We start from the raw sequence: 19724 nt of genomic DNA on the forward strand, positions 1-19724 counted from the left end.
TGAGATTGTAATACAAAGGATAAATACGTGCTCGAGTTGAGGAATACCTCATATACGCTGCTGTGATAATTAACTAATGTATGCCTGTGTTAAAATATCTCATATATGCCATAAGTGTGTATGCACACTATCCACCCACAAAATTTTTTTAGAAATCTAAATAGGGTAAAAAAGAATACAAATTTGATCTATGAGAAAAAAATTATTCTACTTATTTGCAGTTTAAACCACTGGCAGGACAGGCATGGTGACCCACGCCTGTAACCCCACCAATTTGGGGCACTGAGGCGGGTGGACCACCTGAGATCAGGAGTTAAAGACCAGCCTGGCCAACATGGTGAAACCCCATCTCTACTAAAAATACAAAAATTAGCCAGGCGTGGTGGAATGTGCGTGTAATCCCTGCTACTTGGCAGACTGAAGGCAGGAGAATCGCTTGGACCCAGGCGGTAAAGTTTGCAGTGAGCCGACATCATGTCACTGCACTCCAGCCTAAGCAACAGAGCAAGACTCCATTTCAAAACAAACAAACAAACAACCAACACTGGCAAAAAAGAGATTACTAGAGATGTCATTCCCCTACATTAACAAATAGTACATTGTTACCATCTTTTACTTAGAACCTTAAGTAAAATGGGACCCATTAAATCTGATGACAAATTAACACTTCATTCAAAGCACAATAGTGTTAACACATTAAAAACAACTTTGTTTGATGAAAAAATTAAGTAGACACATAATCTTTAAAAAATTTTTAAATTTATTGCATTTTATTACATAAACGTACAATTGATAAAAAACAATCTCTCCTATCTCTGATGAAACAACTGATCAAATACTTTCACAAACAATGGGAAGAGTCAACATGACGGAATCTGAGACTTGAGTTACATTATTATTTGCTTTTCAGAAACTATTTTTTTAATAGAAGAAAGAAGCATGCCTCGAAGGTAATTATGAATCTCCAAAAAATCTACTTCTTTAACATGTATATGGTGTTAGCTTTGGATCTCTTTTACACTCAACCCTCTGATTTAGTGTAATGTATGAAGTTTCAGTGCCTTCATTCTTTCTACTGTGACTCCTCAGATGTTTATATAGACTTAATTTTTGATTTAATATGTTTTCCCCATTTAGTGGTTCTGCAAAAATATTTAGTACAACCTGGTGTTTTCTAAGCTGTAGGTTTTGAAAAAATGTTTTTCACATTCATTACATGTTTAGACTTTCTCTCCAATATAAATTCTCTAATGTTCAACAAAGTTTGAGCATCTTCTTCAGATCTTTAAATTTTTCCTTTAATATGAAATGTGTACAATAAAATCTGTAATGGAAGTAAAGGTACAGCAATCCTCTTTAAGTTTGTATGTTTGTCTTCAGAATAACTGGTCTTTACTTTAAAGGCCTATATTTTCCAAAAGGTCTTTTTACTGTAATCACATTTATAATTTTTTTTTTGAGACGGAGTCTTGCTCTGTCACCCAGGCTGTAGTGTAGTGGCTCTATCTCAGCTCACTGCAACCTCTGCCTCCCCAGTTCAAGCAATTCTCCTACCTCTGCCTGCCGAGTAGCTGGGATTACAGGTGCACGCCACCACACCCGGCTAGTTTTTCTATTTTTAGTAGAGATGGAGTTTCACCATGTTGGCCAGGCTGGTCTTGAACTCCTGACCTCATGATCCACCGACCTTGGCCTCCCAAAGTGCTGGAATTATAGGCATAAGCCAACACACCTGACCTATAATCCCTTTATTAAGTATAAACTTTCTGATATTGAGTAAGATGTGACCTGATATTAATGGCTTTTCACATTCTTTGTATTTGTACAATTTTTCTCTAGTATAAATGCTTTCCTGTACCATAAGGTGTGAGAATTTGTTAAAAGTTTTGCCACATTCTTCATATTTGCAGGAGTCTTCTTCAGTATAAACTATCTTACCTACCATAACGTGTGACTACCATTTAAAGTCCTTGCCACATTTAACACATTTCTAGAGTCTCTCACCAGTATGATTTCTCTTTTTTAGAAAAGTTTGAGGTGTGCTTAAATGCTCTGTCACATTTTTATGTAAGCAGAGTTTCTCTCCAGTATAAAATTTTTTAGTGAGTAAGCATGGAGAACCAGTTAAAGGGTTTGCCACATTTTTTTCTACAATTGCAGGGTTTCTCTCCAATATCAATTATCTTACATTTATTCAGGTTTGAGGACTTTTTAAAGACATTACCTTATTGCTTATTGCAGGGTTTCTCTTCAGTATTAGTTCTCTTATGTATAATAAGGGTTCAAGACTAGTTAACAGCTTTACCACATTCTTTGCTTTTGTAGAGTTTCTCTCTAGAATGAATGATCAGATATTATGTAAGGCCTGAGATGTGCTTAAAGGTTTTGTCACTTTTTTTATGTTTCTAGGGTCTCTGTAATATAAGTTCTCTTAGGCTTTGGGAGGCTGACAAAGGTGGATCACCTGAGGTCAGGAGTTCAAGACCAGCCTGGCCAACATGGTGAAACTCTATCTCTACTAAAAATACACAAATCAGCCAGTGTGGTGGCACACGCCTGTAATCCCAGCTACTCAGGAGGCTGAGGCAGGAGAATCGCTTGAACCCGGAAGGCAGAGGTTACAGTGAGCTGAGATCATGCCACTGCACTCCAGCCTGGGTGACACAGGGAGACTCCAACTCAAAAAAATTTTTTTTAAATAAATTCTCTTAGGTTTATTAAGGTTTGAGGGTTGGTTAAAGGCTTTGTTACATTTTTTTACATTTATAAAATTTCTGTCCAATATGAATTCTCTTACGTTCAATTAAGGTTTGGAACTGGTTAAAGGCTTGGCCACATTCTCTACATTTGTAGTGTTTTTTTCCAGTGTAAATTATTTTATGTATTATAAGGCCTGAGGGTGGACTTTGCCACATTATTCACATTTGTAGGGTTTCTCTCCAGTGTGAATTATCTTATGTTTAGCAAGACTTGAATGCCACTTAAAAGCTTGGTCACATTCTTCACATTTGTAGGGTTTCTCTCCAGTATGAATTCTCTTATGTTGCATAAGGGTTGAGGAGCAATTAAAGGCTTTGCCACATTCTTCACATGTGTAGGGTCTCTCTCCAGTGTGAATTCTCTTGTGGTCAGTGAGGGTTGAGGATAAGCTAAAGGCTTTGCCACATTCTTCACATTTGTAGGGTCTCTCTCCAGTATGAATTCTCGTGTGGTCAGTGAGGGTTGAGGATAAGCTAAAGACTTTGCCACACTCTTCACATTTGTAGGGTCTCTCTCCAGTATGAATTCTCTTGTGGATAGTAAGTGCTGAGGAGCGCCTAAAGGCTTGGCCACATTCTTCACATTTGTAGGGTCTCTCTCCAGTATGAATTCTCTTGTGGTCAGTGAGGGTTGAGGATAAGCTAAAGACTTTGCCACACTCTTCACATTTGTAGGGTCTCTCTCCAGTATGAATTCTCTTGTGGATAGTAAGTGCAGAGGAGCGCCTAAAGTCTTGGCCACATTCTTCACATGTGTAGGGTTTCTCTCCAGTATGAATTCTCTTATGTCTAGTAAGGTTCGAGGATAAGCTAAAGGCTTGGCCACATTCTTCACAGGCATAGGGTTTCTCTCTAGTATGAATTCTCTTATGTCTAGTAAGGTTTGAGGACCAGCTAAAGGCTTTGCCACATTCCTCACACCTGCAGGGTTTCTCTCCAGTATGAATTCTCTTGTGGTCAGTGAGGGTTGAGGATACGCTAAAGGCTTTGCCACATTCTTCACATTTGTAGGGTCTCTCTCCAGTATGAATTCTCTTGTGGTTAGTAAGTGCTGAGGAGCGCCTAAAGGCTTGGCCACATTCTTCACATGTGTAGGGTCTCTCTCCAGTATGAATTCTCTTGTGGTTAGTAAGTGCTGAGGAGCGCCTAAAGGCTTGGCCACATTCTTCACATGTGTAGGGTTTCTCTCCAGTATGAGTTCTCTTATGTCTAGTAAGGTTTGCGGACCAGCTAAAGGCTTTGCCACATTCCTCACATCTATATGGTTTCTCTCCAGTATGAATTATTTTATGTGTAGTATGGTTTGAGGAGCAGTTAAAGGATTTGCCACATTCTTTGCATTTGTAGGACTTCTCCCTAGTATGAATTACCTGATGTTGATTTAGGTGTGAAAGCATGCAAAATGATTTGCCATATTTGTTACATTTGAAATGTTTCTTTCCAGTATATCTTGTTTTATCTCTATTGGAATTTGAAAATTTACCAAAGACTTTGACATATTTATGAGTCTGAAATATTTTGTTTTGGGTAGTTGACAAACATTGGTTAACTTCACTATAACCTCCTTTGTGCACCTCACATTCACCCACACTTTTACAGCATTTTTTAAATTGTAATTTCTCATGTCCACATTTTCCATATGTTCTCGGTATTACTTTTTGGAGTGAATCTTTGATGCCCTGCTCTGGCTGAAGGTCTTGGGTGAAATGGGAACGCGTAACTGAAAGACACAAAAAGCACAAGTTACTCCACTTTCTGGACTCATATAAATATATTCTACACATGAAATATATAAAATTACACAAGGTACATTAGCAAAATGCCATATCAAAATACCACAGGCCATAATTCCTTCATAGATGTATAAATGTAACAAAATCATAGTGATCAAAATACCTTTGTTGGAAATTTATAAATAAAGTAAGTGTGTGCACCATGTGAGCACGATGTCCAGAGCCATATAGAGAGAAAAGAAAGGTCTGCTACATTTACCCAACACAGCCCTTCCTCATGCCCAGTAGAAGAACATAGTGCCTTTAATAACAGCTTTAAGTCTTCTGAGCTCAAAAGTGAATGTTACAACCGCAGAAAGACTGCAGTATGATGGGTAGAAGATAGGTGTAGAACGTAGTTACTGACCACTAAGAAGAAATATGAAGAAGTCTTTTAATTGAAAAATAAATACAAATTGCAGACAAAACACATCCTGAGAACATGTTTGTGAGAATCCCAGAATCTCTACCAAAGACAATTGGTGTCATGCTATGACAGGAAGGAGCTGCATTATAAAGATCATGAAAGGTAGTTTTATGTTAGTGTCTAAATCTCCAACAAAGATTACAATGTATATAAAACATGAGGACAACATGGTCCAATCAAAAAAATCAAAAATTTTGAAAAAGCAACTATAAAAATAAAGATGTAGATCTTGATTTTTAAAATTTAAGATAATCCATATTATGCTCAATGAGAAAAATGGAAAACCAGACACCTAAATAAAATAAGAAAAATAAGAATACCAACAAAACTTGCAATAATAAAAATAAACAAGGTGGAGGTAAAAAAGAATAACTGAAAAAATTTAAAAGTAAGAAAAAAGTACATAAAAAATGAAGAAGCTAAACAAACAAACTAGGATATACAGAAAAAGATCTGCAACACAAATTTAAGCAAAGTTTCAAAAGTCACAAACCAGAAGATAATCTTGGGAGCTGCAAGATAAAAGTGAAGTATTATTTATAAGCATAGTCCTCTGAGACAACCAGTGAATTTGTAAACAGAAACCTTGCAGGTCAGAAAAGAACTGTGTAAAATGGTCAAAGGCTCAAAAAATTTTCATGGTGAGAATAATAAAACCAAAAAATGTACTACAACATAAAGAAAAATAAAACTCTTCCAGAATGAATAAATGCTGGAAAAGCACATAATCATTGTATGTGCCCTAAATAAAATGCTGAAAAGAGGTCTTTCCACTTAAAACAACATGAGGAAAAATATATGTAATCATATGAAAATACATAACTTTCCGAAAAACATATGCATATACAAAAAGTCAAATTCTGTGGCATTATTGTGATGGTGCAGAAAATACTTTTAGTTATTCTTTAAAATTTGAAAAATATAAGCATAAAAATCATAAAACATAAAAAGATATAATTAGCAACATCAATAAGAAGTATAGGGTGGATATAATGAGGACAAATTTTTCTATGCAACTGAAGTCATTTTTTTACCAGTTTAAAATATACTGTTGTAACATTTAAGATGTTTTACAGAATCTCCAATGTAGCACAAAGAAAAAATCTTTATAGACACACGAAAGCAAATGAGTCGATTACTAGCATGAGACAAAGATTGATATTATATAATGGTAAAATGAGTCCATTTACTAGGAATCTATAATTATTATGTCTATCTATATGTATATGCATATATAACATCAGGGCTTTAAAACATATAGAGCAAATATTGACAGAAATGAAGCAAGAAATAAAATAGCAACACAAAATTATAAACATTAAGACCTCCTTTTCAATAATAAATAAAAAATTTAAATAAAAGATCAATTAAAAAAACTGAAAACCTGAAGAATATTATATTGTGTATGAATTTATTTTGCATTGCTATAGAAAATAACCTCAGACTGGGTAATTCATAAAGAAAAAGATTTTTTGATTCACAGTTCAGTAGACTGTACAAGAAGTATATGCCAGCATCTGCTTCTGGTGAGGATATGAGGAAGCTTACAATTATAGTGGAAGGCAAAGAAGAACCAAACATGTCACATGGTGAAAGACGATGTGAGTGTGAGGTGGAGGAGCCAGGTTCCTTTAAGCAACCAGCTCTCATGTGAATTAATAGCGTGAGAACTCTGTGATTGTGCCAAGTCATTCATGAGGGATTTGTCTCCATGATGCAAACAGCTCTCATTAGGCCCCACATCCAACAGTGGAGATTACACTTCAACATGCCATTTGGAGGGCATCTACACCATATCACAAGCCAAATAGGCTAAACAGACATGTACAGAACTCTCCAGTCAAAAGCAAGTGGATACACAATATTCTTATTTGCACCTGGTGCATTCTGTTAGAACACATAAGTCTTGGTAAATTTCAAAAGATCAGCCAGGTGCAGTGGCTCACAGGTGTAATCCCAGCAGTTTGGGAGGCCAAGGTGGAGGAATCACTTGGGGCAAGAAGTTTGATACTAGCCTTGGGAACACAGTGAGACCCTGTCTCTACAAATAATTCAAAATTAGCTGAGCATTGTGAGGTATGCCTCTAATGCCAGCCGCTCAGTAGGCCAAGGTGAAAGGATTACTTGAGTCCAAGAGGTTGAGGCTGCAGTGAGCCAAGATTGTGCTACTGCACTACAGTCTGGGAAACAGAGTGAGAAACTCTGAGTCAAAAAAAAAATAAGAAGAGCAAAATCATACAGTATATGTTTTCTAACCCAAACTGAATAAAACTAAAAAGAAAAAAAGTAATACTGGCAAATCAAAAATACATGGAAATAAACACACTCTTCACTGTATTCTTGCACAGGGTCAAATAATTTAAATTAATTTAATATTTTTTCTCAAGGGCCAGCATATTTAAGTGATGACTTAATTTGTTAAGATGTCAATATAACCCACAGTGGTGAACAAATTTAATATAATCTGTATCAAAATTCCAAAAGTATATTTATTCCTGAAATATTGCTTAAATTTTTTAAATTTTATTATGAACCAAATCTAGAGAAACACACATGAAAAACACAGAGGCACTATACTTCATAATTTCAAAACATAATAAAAAGCTTCAATAACAATAACTATGTGGTATTCACAAAAAGACAGATAAAGACATGATAGAACAAAATAGAAAGCCCAGCAATGAACTCTTCTGTGTATGACCAAATAATCTGCCTCAAGGTTGCCATGAGCAGACAATGGAGAAAATATAATCCCTTCAACAGATAATGTTGAAAACTGGACATCTACATTGAAAAAATGAAGTTGAATGGTTTAATTGCATCACATACAAAAAATATTTTAAACAAAGTACTCAGACTAAGAAAAACCTAATGAAACTCTTAGAAAAAAAGCATAGTGCAAAGACATGACATTGGTCTTGACACATTTTCTTAGATATGCCATCAAATGCATGCGTAACAAAGAGGAGAACAGAAAATTTAATTGGGCTAAACTTCAAAATTTCTGCAATCAAATAAAACATTTAATAGAGTGACAGTGTCTCCCAAGAAATCGGTGACAATATTTGAAAATCACATGTGATAAGACTTAATATTGAGAATACATAAACTACTCCTAGAACTAGACAACAATAATTGAATTACTTGATTTAGAAATGGACAAATGAGCCAGGTGCGGTGGCTCACACGTGTGATCCCAGAACTTTGGGAGGCTGAGGTGGGCAGATCACCTGAGGTCAGGAATTTGAGACCAGCCTGACCAACATGGCGAAACCCATCCCTACTATAAATACAAAATTAGCTGGGTGTGGTGGCACATCCCTGATCCTAGCTACTCAGGAGGCTGAGGCAGGAGAATCATTTGAATCCAGGAGGCAGAGGTTGCTGTGAGCTGAAATCGCACCATTGCTCTTGTTGCCTGGGAAACAAGAGTGAAACTCCATCTCAAAAAAGAAAGAAATGGAAAAATGATTAAACTAAATTTTAATAAAAAAGATATACAAATGGGAAGAAGCATTTGAAAGGTTGCACAAAATTAATAATTTATAGAAAAATGCAAAACATAATCACAATACAAAACAAAATCACCTTACATCAATTAGGATGGCCACTATAAATTTTTTTAAAACACCAACTGTTGATGATGTAAAGAAATTGAAACCTATGTAAGCTGTTTTTTATGAGAAAAAAGATACAGCCATCATAAAAACATCATAAGCGTTCTTTAAATAATCTAAAATGAAATTATTATATAATACAGCAATACCATTTATGAGTCTATATCTAAAATATGCAACACAGTAAAATGAAGGCATAAAAGGTACCCTGCTTGCATATCCCCCCACAGCAAGTGGGGGGATAACCAAGCCTCTAAATAAATAAATACATATAAAAAATTAAAAAATTTGTAAAAAATTTGTAAAAACTTTAAAATATATTTCAAGGCTATAGTAATAAAAACAGAATGGCATGTGCAGAAAAATGGATGACCACCAATGAAAGAGAAACTACTATTCTCACACATTTTAGACATGATGCAAAAAAATTTTTAATGCTTTAGAGTTTTTCAAAAATATGCAGATATTAGTGTGTCCCCAAAAGCAATGGCAAAGCAGTCAGTTTGCACAGTCCCTGATAACCTTTAAAGAAAACTTTGGCTCACACTGCGAACTTGAAGAAAGATTATTGAAGCAGAAGTGGAATCCTTAGAGACTTTAACAGCATGAGGCAGGAGGTGTCCCTATGTGAGAGCAAAAGAAAAAAATGACTTGAGCTTCTCAGAAACTCTTTTCATCAAAGCACAGCTCCCCAGACCACATTTTAAGGACTGGCTGCCTCCTTGATTTGTGTACCTCTCATCTGTCTCATCTGCTTCATTCGCTCTTACCTACCTGGGTGTTTGGCTACCATCTCATTTCTCTTTATATTCTGGGACTCTTTATTTTGCTCCAGACAGGTGATCAAGTCTGGCTTAGAGACAGCAATACCTGTTTAATTAAGAAAAAAAGGTAACATAGATCATGCTGAATTCTTTAATTACCAAATTAGTATTATGCTTAGAGGATATAATAGAAAATTCTAGAAAATTAATATTGATTCATAATAGAACTTTCTAAATATTCAGAAAATATTTTAAATTTGTAGGTCCTTAATTTCACTACTCAGTACTACTGAATCAAAAATTGGTGGCAGCAACTGAATTCTAATGTGTGGGCAACGATCTTTTATGCCATGGCATTTTTGGAATTCCCACTAACCTAGAGCAAAAGATACATAAGCTCAGGAAAGGCAAAAGTTCTGGTCAAGATAAAACATCTTGAAGAATTTGTTCTACAGCAATGAATCCCCAAGATTTTCTTAAAATTGGAGATCTAAAATTCATTCATGCAAAGCAGAAATTACCAAAAACATCTTAGAAAAGAGAAAAGCAATATATCAGGAATTATGTATTGAAGTTATCCTCACCCAGGGAGACCAGGTTTCTGTAGTTCTCTAACATCACATCTCTATATAAATTCTGCTGAGCACAATCCAGGCATTGCCATTCCTCCAGAGAGAATTCTATAGCTATGTCTCTGAATGTCAACAGTCCCTGGAAAACAAACAAACAAACAAAACCACTCATGAACACACAAGCACTTACCACATGGCCATAGGCAGAGATTTTTATTTGACTCAAGTTAAAAAAGAGAGTAAAAAGAAGTGGTTCTCACTTACAAGAGTGACTAAAATTATTCAATAAGATAATTTTTAACACTGAAGTATTCTCTAACTCTGAGAAAAGAGGATAGCATAAGATCCACAATACCACTGTAGATTTGATACTTTTCTGGATGATACATTATAAAGTTAAGGGCATCAACATGGACATGTCTTTTTCTTTTCTGTTTTTCTTTTCTTCTTTTTTTTGAGACCGAGTCTCACTCTGTTGCCCAGGCTGGAGTGCAGTGGTACGATCTTGGCTCAGTGCAACCTCCACCTATCGGGTTCAATCGATTCTCCTGCCTCAGCCTCCTGAGTAGCTGGGACTACAGGCATGAGCCACCATGACTGGCTAATTTTTGTATTTTTAGTAGAGGCGGGGTTTCTCCATGTGGACCTGGCAGGTCTTGCACTCCTCACCTCAGGTGATCCACCCACCTCAGCCTCCCAAAGTGCTGGAATGGTAGGCATGAGCCACTGTGCCTGGCCGGACATGTCTATTTTTGAGTGCTATATTTACATCATATAGAATAAGTTGTGTATATTTCTCAGATAGAAGAGTCATGATGAATTGGAAGATACCTCTCAAGTCTTAGTATGTGCAATAACTAAAGATCTTGTCAGATTTTGTTTCAGGAGATTTCGGAGGAAGTCTGAATTTCTGAATTTTTAGCAAGCTCACCAATGTTTCTAGCCTAGTAAGAATATGTTGTCAAATATCCAGTAAATGGCAGAGTTTGGGTTTTTCCAAGTTTCTCTCACCTGTAAATAAAAGATAAGAGCCTTCATTTTTAAAAGACAAATATAAGCAAAAGTCATCTAAAAGGAAAGGACAGCTTCCAGATTGAATGCAACGGTTTATGCACTTCAGCTAGTAAATCTCCTAAGTGTCCTTAATAATTAAGAGAATAAGAATTAACTCTAGAGTGGAAAAAAAATGTCATAGAGATCTTGAACCAAGTGAATAAAATTGTTATCAACTTTATTAGGACACATTTTTATTATGTGCTGATGCACACACAACACAACATCACTGCTGTGGCATTTCTCTCCTCTCAGAAAAGTAAATTATAATCTACATTTAATTTTATTATATATATATATATATATATATTTTTGAGACAGAGTCTCGCTGTGTCACCCAGGCTGGAGTGCAGTGGTGCCATCTCATCTCACTGCAACCTCAACTTCCTGAGTTCAAGCAATTCTCCTGCCTCAACCTCCCAAGTAGCTGGGATTACAGGTGCATGCACCATGCCTGGCTAATTTTTGTATTTTTTTTAGTAGAGATGGTGTTCCACCATATTGGTCAGGCTGGCCTTGAACTCCTGACCTCACGTGATCCGCCTGCCTCGGCCTCCCAATGTGCTGGCATTACAAGCCAAAGCCATTGCGCCTGGCCTAAATTTAATCATAAAGAAACATCAGTTTTATGCAAAGTTGAAGGTGCAGATAACTTCCCTGTTCTGTAATTTTTATTAGTAATTTTAAGGAGCCTTTCCTTAGCACCCCGGAAAGCAAGTATCTCCTAACAGTTTTTTCAGAACTTTCTGTGTAATAAATGCCACCCTGTTTAAATGAGCATTTTCTAAACGCTGTTCTGCATGGAACTAATAGAGCACACAGATGAAACCTCAATATAACATGTTTCACTTTTCACTAATCTCCAAAGACAACGGTGTTTCCCCAATAGAAATCTTGAGTATCCACACCTTCTAATGTTCAACAGCTACAATGGGAACATTTTATATATCGTAGGTCATAAATTTGTGGTAAGAATTCTGCATGATATACAAGAATCCAAGATGAAGAGAAATGTATAGAATGCTATGGCATAGAGAAAACAAATATTTTTTTCAGAACCCCTTGACTATCATAAAAATCACAAAAAATAGTTGAAACAAACTCATTAGGGATCAACAGCACAAGTAGAGAAGTAAAAATTTGCAAGTTCTGAACACAAGGCATTCCAAAAGGCAGAGTGGACACTGCGCTTGATCTGAGACATGCTCACCTGAGAAAAAGTGATTTGTTTCTTTTCCTCCTCTTTCTCTGAAATATATTTTCAGATAAGATGCTCTGGACATATCAAACCTGCATCTTGAGAATATGACTTTAAAGTGCAACCTATTCACCTGCTACCACCACACACACCCATGGGCGGAAGACCGAGACTTGCAGAAAACATTCACCCATTTTTGTTGTTTATAACTGAAAAGATTTAAGAGCAATGAGAGAACAATGAGCTTCTCCACAGCTATTAAAATATAAGTTTCTTTGTCCCTGCCCTCCCCTATCAGAAACCAGCAATTTTCTTTAGAGTAATGGGAACATGAACCGCACTGACCTCTTCCTACCAAACTGAAACAGGGCAGGCAGTGCAGCCTTCCTTTGATGCAAAGGTTGAACTAAACTCTCCTGAATGTATCTTGAACCCCTCAAGTTTATAAATCACTTGGTAATCTTGGCCCCGCTCTATGCAACGTGATTCTGCAGGATCCAAAAGGGTCCAGGAATGGGCTTTTACAACAAGTCCCCTGTAAATGCTGATTGTGCTTTCCCAGACACATTATTAGCATTAGCAAGAGAACGCAGGCACAGCAGAGTCCCTTACACACACCACATTTGTCACAATACTAATACTTCTGCTACAAATAAAAACAACCAATTTCCACCCTGAAATGCTATATTTTTGTTGGCTTTTTTAAGTTTACAGGGACAACAGAAGACAGCAATGTCTGAGTGAATCTGCACCTGGGAAACCTGTACACATGTACTAATAAAACATTTATTAAGCAGGTACTGTGTGCTCAGGAGCATGTCACAGAACACTGCGCTGGGAATAACACATTTTGTGATTTAATTTTCATAGCACCCTGGGAGTTGGTACTAAGTGCTGAATAATTTTTAGCATTTAGATTAAGAGCACAGCATTTTTATTTCTTCTTATCTTTCTCATTAATTTTAAAAAGAAAATGTATAGAATAATTCAATACAAAAAAAACATGTGAAAGGATGCAATTACATAAAAATGGAATAATCAGCTTCCAAATGGCTATTTTGGAAATAATGAAATTAAGGCAGAAATAAAATTTTTGAAACTAATTACAACCGAAATACAACATACCAGAATCTCAGGGTTAGAGCTAAGGCAGTGTTAAGAATAAAATGCATATCACTAAACATCCACATCAAAAAGTTAGAAAGATCTCAATTTAAAAATCTAATGTTACAATTAAAAGAATTTCAAAAGTAAGAGCAAACCAACTTCAGAGCTCACAAAAGTCAAGAAATAACCAAAATCAGAGCCGAAATGAAGAAGTTTGAGACATAAATAACTATAAAAAGTTCAATGGGCCACTCATGGGCTGTGGCTCGCTCCTGTAATCCCAGCACTTTGGGAGGCCAGGGCGGGAAGATCACGAGTTCAGGAGTTTGAGACCAGCCTAGCCAACATGGTGAAAGCCCATCTCTACTAAAAACACAAAAATTAGCTGGCCGTGGTGGCACATGCCTGTAATCCCAGCTACTCGGGAGGCTGAGGCAGGAGAATTGCTTGAAACTGGAAGGCAGAGGTTGCAGTGAGCTGAGGCCGCACCACTGCACTCTAGCCTGCGTGTAAGAGTGAAACTCTGTCTTAAAAAAAAAATTCAAAGGAACCAGAAGTTGATTCTATGTAAACATAATAAGATAGATAAAACACTGGACTAATGGGAAAAAAAGAAATAATTCAAATACAAACAATTAGAATAAAAAGTAAAAACAAAAACAAAAACAGATGCTTGTGAGGTTGTGGAGAAACTGAATGCTTATATGCTGCTGGTGAAAGTATAAATTTATTTAACCATTGAGAAAAGCAGCTTGGCATTTTTTCAAAAACCTGAAAACAGAATTACCATTCCCAATCCCGCAATTGGGAATATACCCAGTGAATGTAAGTTTTTCTACCATGAACACACATGCACGCATATGTTTATTACAGCACGATTCACAATAGCAAAAACAAGAAATAATCCTGTATGTCTTCAATGGTAGACTGGATAAAGAAAATGTGGTATGTAAACACCATGAAATAGGATGCAACTATAAGAAAGAACAACATCATGTCCTTTGCAGCAACGTCGATGGAACTAGAGACCGTTATTTTTAGAAAACTAGCGCAGGAACAGAAAATAAAAAACTGTATGTTGTCACTTATAAGTGGGAGCAAAATAATGAGAACACGTGGACACAAATAAGAGAACAACAGACACTGAGGCTCAGTTCAGGGTAGAGGATCAGAGGATGAAGAAAATCAGAAAACAAATCTGTTGGGTACTATGCTTAGTACCTGAGTGATAAAATAATCTGTACACAAAAACTTCATGATATGATTTTACCTATACAACAAACCTGCACATGTACCCCTGAACCTAAAATAAAAGGTAAAAAAAAAAAAAAAAAAAAATCGGCCGGGTGCGGTGGCTCACACCTGTAACCCCAGCCCATTGGGAGGCTGAGGCAGGCAGATCACCTAAGGCCAAAAGTTGGAGACCAACCTGGCCAACATGGTGAAATCCCGTCTCTACTACGAATACAAAAATTAGTTGGGCCTGGTGGCACACACCTGTAATTCCAGCCACTCGGGAGGCTAAGGCAGGACAATTACTTGAACCTGGGAGGCGGAGGTTGTAATGAGGTGAGATCGCACCACTGCACTCCAGCTTGGAGGACAGAACGAGACTCCCTCTCAAAAAAAAAAAAAAAAAAAAAAGCATTTCTTGGAAATTACTATCTTGAAGAAAATATTCAGGCCTAGGCAACCACAGACTGCCAATTAATCTCGGATGACATAACCAAGAAATTTTTACCTGGATCTCACAAATAAACTACATAACTGTACCAAACCAATTATTGAATCTGGTTTGCTTCTTCATGAAACTTATAACAGACTTTTCTTCAAGTCTCTCCCATGGATCACAACCCACAAACCATAGTTGGGCGCTCTATGATTCTTGAATCACACTTTGATCAGATTCTCATTTTTAGAGTGACTCCCATACATCTCTAAAAGGAAAAATGAGGAACTAAGGACCCCAGGACCACAGCTCTTTCCACTCATGAATCTTGCACCCTGAGTCAGGATTCTCCCCGATGACTTTCCTATCCCTGTACAATCTGGGTGAGATGAGGCGCTGGGAGTGCAGAGCAAACCAGAGAGGCCTCCAGTCCAGGGTAAAGCCACTGCAGAGGAAAAAGACAGAAATCCCAGGGTCCCAGGCGCTGGCCCAGGCACCATCTTGCGGCTGGAGGGGACGAGAGCCGAGCTGGGCCAAAGACGATTTGGGTCGTCAGGCTCTGGAGCTGACTGCGAGAAAGTCTGGGACCTGCTACAGCCACTTTCTGCCGGTTCCAACCAGCCCCCACCCCTCTCTCACGATGACAGACCCAGCACTCACCATTTCCCGGCTTCCAGGGGGTCCCGGTCTTTTAGCCATAAATCTGCAGATACCTGCAGGACACAAGGACACATAGGCTTGGCCTCTAGGAGCAGAGGACACAGAGCAGTGAAGAGAAGAACTGCAGCTCTGGACGCAGAAAAACACAAAGGACCCGCAAAATTATGGAAGTAGCCTGTTCTTTCCAGCTGCATGCCTGATTGGACAGTTTCTAGACCACGGCTCCTGATTGGATAAGGTTTCAGGCCCCACCCTTCATGCCCTGAGTGAGGGAATATTTGATCAGACACCGGGCTGAGCGAAGCAAAAATAACAGCCTAGGCTGCAGCCTTCACAGGCAGGGCTTCTTCCTTGATCTGAGCCAGGCCAACTTCAGAGGATATTTGCATTTAACCTTGTGTATAATGTCATACGCATTTATAAATGATATATAATATTTATTCATAAATTGAAATAATGACAATTATTTTAAAATTTAGGATTTTATGCCCTTCCTTGCTGCAGGTCCTTTGCAGTGATATGGTGTGACTTTCTGGCTCCACCCAAATCTAATCTCAAATTGTAATTCCCGTCCATGTGCGGTGGCTCACACCTATAATCCCAGCACTTTGGGAGGCCGAGGCGGGCAGGTCACTAGTTCAGGAGTTCGAGACAGGCCTGGCAAATATGGTGAAACCCCGTCAATACTAAAAATACAAAAATTAGCCAGGCGTGGCAGCGCGCCTGTTAGTCCCGGCTACTCGGGAGACTGAGGCAGGAGAATTGCTTGAACCCAGGGGGTGGAGGTTGCAGTGAGCCGAGATGGCGCCATTGCACTGCAGCCTGGGTGACACAGAGAGACTTCCTCTGAAAGAAAAAAAAAATTGTAATTCCCATTTGTCAGGGCAGGGACCGGGCAGGAGGTGATTGGATCATTGGTGTGGATTATCCTCATGCTGTTCTGGTAGTAGTAAGGGAGCTCTCAAGACACCTGACGGTTTAAAAATGTGGCACGTCCTCCCCGGTTCTCCCTCTTTTTCCACCATGGAAGATGCGCCTTGCTTTCCCTTCACCTTCTGTCATGGTCATGAATTTAAGTTTCCCAAGGATTCTGCAGCCATGTAGGACTATGATTCAATTTACTTTAAAAAAAAATTACGCGGTTTGAGCTATTTGTCTGTAGCAGTGTGAAAATGGACTAATACATGCGGACAGCCTGAGATTTCAGAAGGGAGGCGATCCTCTGCAGTAAAATATGAGCCACATGTAAATTTTTAATTTTCTAGTAGCCAAATGTTAAAAATAATAAAAAAAAAAAGTGGGGCCGGGCGCAGTGGCTCACGCCTGTAATCCCAGCACTTTGAGAGGCCGAGGTGGGGAACCACCTGAAGTCAGGAGTTCGAGACCAGCCTGACTTACATGATGAAACCCCTGCTCTACCAAAAGTAGAAAAATTAGCTGGGCGTGGTGACAGGCATTTGTGATGCCAGCTACTAGGGAGGCTGAGACAGGAGAATCGCTTGAACCCAAGGGGCAGAGGTTGCAGTGAGCCGAGATCACACCACAGCACCCCAGCCTGGCGACAGAGAAACTCTGTCTCAAAATAAAAAAGAAAGAAACAGGTGGAATAACAGGTGGAATTGATTGCAACAACTTAATCAGCCCAATATATCCAAAATATTATTATTTTAATATGTGATTACTATGTAATTGTTAATAAAGCATATACATTTTTGAAGCTAAATCTCTGAATGTAATCTTGTATTTTACCTTTCTAGCACATTGCAGTTCACACTAGCCACATTCCAGCACCCTGTAGCTATGTCAGAGGCGTCTGAAGCAGAGAAACTGCATCTGGAATAGGTGCTGGGTAAAATGGGGCTGAGACCTACAGGACTGTATTTCCATGAGGCCCGGCTTTCTAAGTCACAGGATAAATAGAAGATTGGCACAAGATCCATTTTACAAAGACCTTGCTGATAAAACAGTTTGCAGTAAAGAAGCCACAAAAATTCACCAAAACCAAGGTGGGAATGAAAGGGACCTCTGGTTGTCCTCAGGAATCACTACACGCTAATTATAATGCATCAGCATGTGAAAGACATTCCCACCAGCGCCATGACAGTTAACGAATGCCATGGCAACATCAGAAAGTTACCTTATATGGTCTAAAAAGAAGAGAAACACTCAGTTCTGGGAATTGCCCACGTCTTTCTTGTAAAACTCATGAATAATCCACCCCTTGGTTAGCATATAATCATGAAGTAACTGTTAAGTATCCTTAGTTGAGCGGCCCACATTGCTGCTCTGCCTGGAGAGTAGCTATTCTTTTATTCTTCTACTTTCCCAATAAATTTGCTTTTGCTTTGCACTGCAGACTCACCCAAAACTCTTTCTTCTATCTTCTTCTTTTTTTTTTTTTTTTTTTTTGTCTTTGAGACAGCATCCTGCTCTGTCACCCAGGCTGGAGTGCAGTGGCGCCATCTTGGCTCACTACAACATCTGCCTCCTGAGTTCAAGAGATTCTCCTGCCTCAGCCTCTGGAGTAGCTGGGATTACAGGCATGCGCCACCATGCCTGGCTAATTTTTTTACTTTTAGTAGAGATTGGGTTTCACCATGTTGCGAGGCTGGTCTCGAACTCCTGACCTCAAGTGATCCTCCCGCCTCTGCCTCCCAAATTGCCGGGATTACAGGCATAAGCCACTACCCCTGGCTCTAAATTATTTCTTGTACGAGATCCAAGAACCCAATCTTCGTTTCTGAATTGGGGCCATTTCTGGAAGCTTCTTTTCAGTGAATTACAAAAGGATGATACTAAGGAAACCCGCAGCTCAAAGGAAATAGACTGAATTACCAATTGGCTAACTTTTTGTAAGTGGTGGCATACCCGGGTAAAGAATGGGATCGGGTTAGTAGCCCAATTTAGTGGAGTTAGAGTGTCTCCTAAGACAGATAAGATAAAAGGTCCCTTTTAATAAAAGGCAAGAACACTTGAAAAACTTGTGTTTGAGGTGCAACTTAGAAAGGTTAGAGTCTTTCCTAAGATTTAGGGGGTTAGAGGCCCCTGTCAGTAAAGTCCCTCTCAGTTAAGATTAGATTTGGCATTATGGAATATTAACCATTGCTGTCTTTGTGTTTGTTTGTTTTTTTGTTTGTTTTGAGACAGAGTCTCACTCTTGTCCCTCAGTCTGGAGTGCAGTGGTGAGATCTTGGCTCACTGCAACCTCCACCTCCCAGGTTCCAGTGATTCTCCTTCCTCAGCCTCCCAAATAGCTGGGATTACAGGCGCCCACCACCACACCTGGCTAATTTTTGTATTTTTAGTAGAGACGGGGTTTCACCATGTTGGCCAGGCTGGTCTCGAACTCCTGACCTCAGCTGATCCACCTGCCTCAGCCTCCCAAAGTGCTGGGATTACAGGCATGAGCCACCAAACCAGGCCTTGTCTTTGTATTAAGTTGCCTTGCACTTTTTGCTAATGGCTGCGGCTGACAGAATTAGGTGAGTACAGAATCATGGAACATGTGGAGATTTTTCCTCCCTAAAGTGGGAAACTTGAGAGCAGATGGGACTGCAAAAAAGATTCTTGCACAACCAACAAGCGGCCACCTAAACTTTTGATTCGGTGCAATGCTTGGGTCTTTCTCTGGCTTTCCTGAGCTCCTCACCTTTCCTGCCCTGCCATAGGCAATCTCTGTCTCTCTGTCTCTCTCTCTCTCTCTTTCTCTCTCTTTCCTTTCCTATCTTTTCTGTTACTCTAGGCCACCATCTTGTGCAGAGATCACATGTTGAAACTTCTGATCAGAAGTCCCTGAAACAGGCCAGGCATGGTGACTCACGCCTGTAATCTCAGCACTTTGGGAGGCCGAGGTGGGCGGATCACCTGAGGTCAGGAGTTGAAGACCAGCCTGGCCAACATGGCAAAACCTCGTCTCTACAAAAAATACAAAAATTAGCCAGGGTGGTGGCAGATGCTTGCAGTTTCAGCTACTCAGGAGGCTGAGGCAGGGAGAATTGCTTGAACCTGGGAGGCAGAGGTTGCAGTGAGCTGAGTTCACGCTACTGCACTCCAGCCTGGGACACAGAGCAAGACTCAGTCTCAAAAAAAAAATACTCCCAAGGAAACAAAAAAGAAGTCCCTGAAA

The 19724-nt window shown here is 38.9% G+C and overlaps 1 protein-coding gene across 2 annotated transcripts; it reads right to left on the bottom strand.

Moving 5' to 3' along the window:
- Positions 1-742: 742 nt before the first annotated feature.
- LOC117980981 (zinc finger protein 479) lies at positions 743-18993 on the bottom strand. Of its 2 annotated transcripts, XM_063606260.1 has the most exons (6): positions 15599-18993; positions 9924-10050; positions 9350-9445; positions 3906-4479; positions 3486-3821; positions 743-3317 (listed from the first exon to the last, which is right to left on the bottom strand). In XM_063606260.1, the coding sequence occupies exons 1-6, from the start codon at positions 15635-15637 to the stop codon at positions 2915-2917; spliced, it is 1575 nt and encodes a 524-aa protein (XP_063462330.1). In that variant the 5' UTR covers positions 15638-18993; the 3' UTR covers positions 743-2914. The 2 variants fall into 2 exon arrangements, with proteins under 2 accessions (XP_063462330.1, XP_034820080.1); XM_034964189.2 differs by having other exon boundaries at positions 2915-3324; positions 3655-4479.
- Between the last annotated feature and the right edge of the window lie 731 nt (positions 18994-19724).

This window comes from Pan paniscus, chromosome 6 (assembly GCF_029289425.2).
Source record: "Pan paniscus chromosome 6, NHGRI_mPanPan1-v2.0_pri, whole genome shotgun sequence".
Classification (NCBI taxonomy): domain Eukaryota; kingdom Metazoa; phylum Chordata; class Mammalia; order Primates; family Hominidae; genus Pan; species Pan paniscus.

Excerpts from the sequence above, each read along its gene's own strand:
- LOC117980981 (XM_063606260.1), bottom strand. The coding sequence starts at position 15,637 with ATGGCTAAAAGACCGGGACCCCCTGGAAGCCGGGAAATG. Across the intron at positions 4,480-9,349 it reads GATGGTAGCCAAACACCCAG|TTACGCGTTCCCATTTCACC; the intron begins GTAGGTAAGAGC and ends TGTGTCTTTCAG. Across the intron at positions 3,822-3,905 it reads GAATGTGGCCAAGCCTTTAG|GCGCTCCTCAGCACTTACTA; the intron begins GCGCTCCTCAGC and ends CCAAGCCTTTAG.